This window comes from Oncorhynchus masou, unplaced genomic scaffold, assembly GCF_036934945.1.
Source record: "Oncorhynchus masou masou isolate Uvic2021 unplaced genomic scaffold, UVic_Omas_1.1 unplaced_scaffold_1965, whole genome shotgun sequence".
Lineage (NCBI taxonomy): Eukaryota > Metazoa > Chordata > Actinopteri > Salmoniformes > Salmonidae > Oncorhynchus > Oncorhynchus masou.
The window spans coordinates 22,501-27,500 of NW_027008458.1; the positions used below are offsets into that span (position 1 = coordinate 22,501).

Here is a 5,000-nt window from a genome sequence, read left to right on the forward strand (position 1 = left end):
TGGAATCAATCAGGACAACAAGGACAACCAGGACAACCAGAGCCAGAGTAGCATGGAATCAACAGGAACAACCAGGACAACCAGGACAACAAGGACAACCAGAGCAAGAGTAGCATGGAATCAACAGGAACAACCAGGACAACCAGGACAACCAGAGCCAGAGTAGCATGGAATCAACAGGGACAACCAGGACAACCAGCACAACCAGAGCCAGAGTAGCATGGAATCAACCAGGACAACCAGGACAACCAGAGCCAGAGTAGCATGGAATCAATCAGGACAACCAGAGCCAGAGTAGCATGGAAACAACCAGGACAGCTAGGACAGCCAGGACAGTCAGAGTCAGAGTAGCATGGAAACAACCAGGACAATCAGGACAGCCAGGACAGCCAGGACAGCCAGAGTCAGAGTAGCATGGAAACAACCAGGACAACCAGGACAACCAGGACAACCAGGATAACCAGGACAACCAGTCAGAGTAGCATGGAATCAGCCAGGACAACCAGGACAACCAGGACAGCCAGGACAACCAGGACAACCAGAACAACCAGGACAACCAGAGTCAGAGTAGATACTAGTGGATTGAGTGTGGATTCCAGGTCAGGGTTCAAAGACCCAGTCAGTTGTCTAGTAAAAAACATTTCAACACATAATATCACATTTATAACCCATCTCCCTTCTGTCTTCAGCATAACACATTTATAACCCATCTCCCTACTTTCTTCAGCATTTTCAATGTAAGAGCAGATTTATTTAGTATGGAAGCCATGTTGTATTGAATCCTCCCTCCCTCCCCCTCCCCCTCCCTCCCTCCCTCCCTCCCTCCCTCCCTCCCTCCCTCCCTCCCTCCCTCCCTCCCTCCCTCCCTCCCTCCCTCCCTCCCTCCCTCCCTCCCTCCCTCCCTCCCTCCCTCCCTCCCTCCTCTCCTCTCCCTCCCTCCCCCCCCCTCTCCCCCCTCCCTCCCTCCCTCCCTCTCTCCCTCCCTCCCTCCCTCCCTCCCTCCTCTCCTCTCCTCTCCTCTCCCTCCCTCCCTCCCTCCCTCCCTCCCTCCCTCTCCCTCCCTCCTCTCCTCTCTAGATAGTCAGCAGACTGGTGATCCAGAACGCCAGTGTATCAGTCATGTATAAATGTTCTGCTAACAACAAAGTGGGTAAAGACCAGAAGCTGATATACTTCTATGTGACCAGTGAGTATTTCAACTGATTACCTTCTCTTGGTTTAGCATACAACGTACTGTACAGTAATATGCATTATATATACATTAATAAATACATCTGCCATTTTGTAATAGTAGTAGTAATAGTTTGTGTAGTAATACAACAACAACAAACATTTTGAACCATAGAGCCCTCAATATCATAAGCAAAATAATCTAATCCCCTCCCTCCCTCCTCCAGCTATCCCAGAAGGGTTCAGTGTAGAGCTGGGTCCGTCTGAGGAACCTCTGGAGCAGGAGGAGGTGTCGCTAAGCTGCATCGCTGACAACTACACCTACGAACAGCTCACCTGGTACAGACTGGACCCGCAGGTAACAGCTCACCTGGTACAGACTGGACCCACAGGTAACAGCTCACCTGGTACAGACTGGACCCGCAGGTAACAGCTCACCTGGTACAGACTGGACCCACAGGTAACAGCTCACCTGGTACAGACTGGACCCACAGGTAACAGCTCATCTGGTACAGACTGGACCCGCAGGTAACAGCTCACCTGGTACAGACTGGACCCGCAGGTAACAGCTCACCTGGTACAGACTGGACCCACAGGTAACAGCTCACCTGGTACAGACTGGACCCGCAGGTAACAGCTCACCTGGTACAGACTGGACCCACAGGTAACAGCTCACCTGGTACAGACTGGACCCGCAGGTAACAGCTCACCTGGTACAGACTGGACCCACAGGTAACAGCTCACCTGGTACAGACTGGACCCACAGGTAACAGCTCACCTGGTACAGACTGGAACCACAGATAACAGCTCACCTGGTACAGACTGGAACCACAGGTAACAGCTCACCTGGTACAGACTGGACCCACAGGTAACAGCTCACCTGGTACAGACTGGACCCACAGGTAACAGCTCACCTGGTAAAGATTGAACCCCTAGGTAGAGAGAATGGCACACTGAATGTTCTTAATGCTACAGTAGTTTAATTTGGTTGTGACTGGTAATCCCAAATCTTGACAATTCCATTGTAAACTTGTTGATGAATTTTGGTAAGACAACACAAAACCAATCTGGGACCCAGGGTAGTAGAATAGTAGGACAGGATAGGAAGAACAGTAAGACTGACTTATCCATCCTCCCTCCCTCCCTCTCCCCCTCCCACTCCCTCCCTCCCTCTCCCCCTCCCTCTCTCTCTCTCCCTCCCTCTCCCCCTCCCTCTCTCTCTCCCTCCCTCCCTCTCCCCCTCCCTCCCTCTCTCCCTCTCTCTCTCCCTCCCTCCAGGCGCTGCAGGATGAGCGTGGTAAACCCCTGGAGCTGGACTGTCGTAGTGTCCACCTGTACGCTGACCGCCTGGATGGACAACTGACCTATCAGGAGCAGTCTAACAGCTGGGTCCTGGAGATGACCATCGCTAGCATCACGCTACAGGATGAAGGGAACTATGTCTGTGAGGTTCAGAATAGGAGGAGCCGAGAGAAACACTGTCTACGCAAATACATATCGGTTAAAGGTGAGAGAAACACTGTCTACGCAAATACATATCGGTTAAAGGTGAGAGAAACACTGTCTACGCAAATACATATCGGTTAAAGGTGAGAGAAACACTGTCTACGCAAATACATATCGGTTAAAGGTGAGAGAAACACTGTCTACGCAAATACATATCGGTTAAAGGTGAGAGAAACACTGTCTACGCAAATACATATCGGTTAAAGGTGAGAGAAACACTGTCTACGCAAATACATATCGGTTAAAGGTGAGAGAAACACTGTCTACGCAAATACATATCGGTTAAAGGTGAGAGAAACACTGTCTACGCAAATACATATCGGTTAAAGGTGAGAGAAACACTGTCTACGCAAATACATATCGGTTAAAGGTGAGAGAAACACTGTCTACGCAAATACATATCGGTTAAAGGTGAGAGAAACACTGTCTACGCAAATACATATCGGTTAAAGGTGAGAGAAACACTGTCTACGCAAATACATATCGGTTAAAGGTGAGAGAAACACTGTCTACGCAAATACATATCGGTTAAAGGTGAGAGAAACACTGTCTACGCAAATACATATCGGTTAAAGGTGAGAGAAACACTGTCTACGCAAATACATATCGGTTAAAGGTGAGAGAAACACTGTCTACGCAAATACATATCGGTTAAAGGTGAGAGAAACACTGTCTACGCAAATACATATCGGTTAAAGGTGAGAGAAACACTGTCTACGCAAATACATATCGGTTAAAGGTGAGAGAAACACTGTCTACGCAAATACATATCGGTTAAAGGTGAGAGAAACACTGTCTACGCAAATACATATCGGTTAAAGGTGAGAGAAACACTGTCTACGCAAATACATATCGGTTAAAGGTGAGAGAAACACTGTCTACGCAAATACATATCGGTTAAAGGTGAGAGAAACACTGTCTACGCAAATACATATCGGTTAAAGGTGAGAGAAACACTGTCTACGCAAATACATATCGGTTAAAGGTGAGAGAAACACTGTCTACGCAAATACATATCGGTTAAAGGTGAGAGAAACACTGTCTACGCAAATACATATCGGTTAAAGGTGAGAGAAACACTGTCTACGCAAATACATATCGGTTAAAGGTGAGAGAAACACTGTCTACGCAAATACATATCGGTTAAAGGTGAGAGAAACACTGTCTACGCAAATACATATCGGTTAAAGGTGAGAGAAACACTGTCTACGCAAATACATATCGGTTAAAGGTGAGAGAAACACTGTCTACGCAAATACATATCGGTTAAAGGTGAGAGAAACACTGTCTACGCAAATACATATCGGTTAAAGGTGAGAGAAACACTGTCTACGCAAATACATATCGGTTAAAGGTGAGAGAAACACTGTCTACGCAAATACATATCGGTTAAAGGTGAGAGGGAGACACACACAGGAACCTCTACACTCTTAGAGAAAAGGGTTCTTCAACTGTCCCCATAGGACAAGCCTCTATGGATCCTAGATAGAGCTCTTCTTGGTTTAAGGGAGAACCTTTTTGGGTTCCAAGTAGAACCTCCAGTGGAACACATAGAGGAACGTGGGCCTCACACAGAGGAACGTGGGCCTCACACACACAGAGGAACGTGGGCCTCACACACACAGAGGAACGTGGGCCTCACACACACAGAGGAACGTGGGCTTCACACACACAGAGGAACGTGGGCTTCACACACACAGAGGAACATGGGCTTCACACACACAGAGGAACGTGGGCCTCACACACAGAGGAACGTGGGCCTCACACAGAGGAACGTGGGCCTCACACACAGAGGAACGTGGGCCTCACACAGAGGAACGTGGGCCTCACACACAGAGGCACGTGGGCCTCACACACAGAGGAACGTGGGCCTCACACACACAGAGGCACGTGGGCCTCACACAGAGGAACGTGGGCCTCACACAGAGGAACGTGGGCCTCACACACAGAGGAACGTGGGCCTCACACACGCAGAGGCACGTGGGCCTCACATACACAGAGGAACGTGGGCCTCACACACAGAGGAACGTGGGCCTCACACACGCAGAGGCACGTGGGCCTCACACACAGAGGAACGTGGGCCTCACACACGCAGAGGCACGTGGGCCTCACACACACAGAGGAACGTGGGCCTCACACACACAGAGGAACATGGGCTTCACACACACAGAGGAACGTGGGCCTCACACACAGAGGAACGTGGGCCTCACACAGAGGAACGTGGGCCTCACACACAGAGGAACGTGGGCCTCACACAGAGGAACGTGGCCTCACACACAGAGGCACGTGGGCCTCACACACAGAGGAACGTGGGCCTCACACAC

General features: G+C 49.6%; 1 protein-coding gene across 1 annotated transcript in view; it reads left to right on the top strand.

Annotated features, from left to right (window-relative positions):
- LOC135532646 (vascular endothelial growth factor receptor 3-like) overlaps positions 1-5,000 on the top strand; it is a 60,939-nt gene that overhangs the window by 21,688 nt on the left and 34,251 nt on the right. The window contains 3 exon segments of the mRNA XM_064960114.1: positions 1,078-1,186; positions 1,398-1,528; positions 2,449-2,677. Of these exon segments, the coding sequence (XP_064816186.1) occupies positions 1,078-1,186; positions 1,398-1,528; positions 2,449-2,677 (469 nt within the window).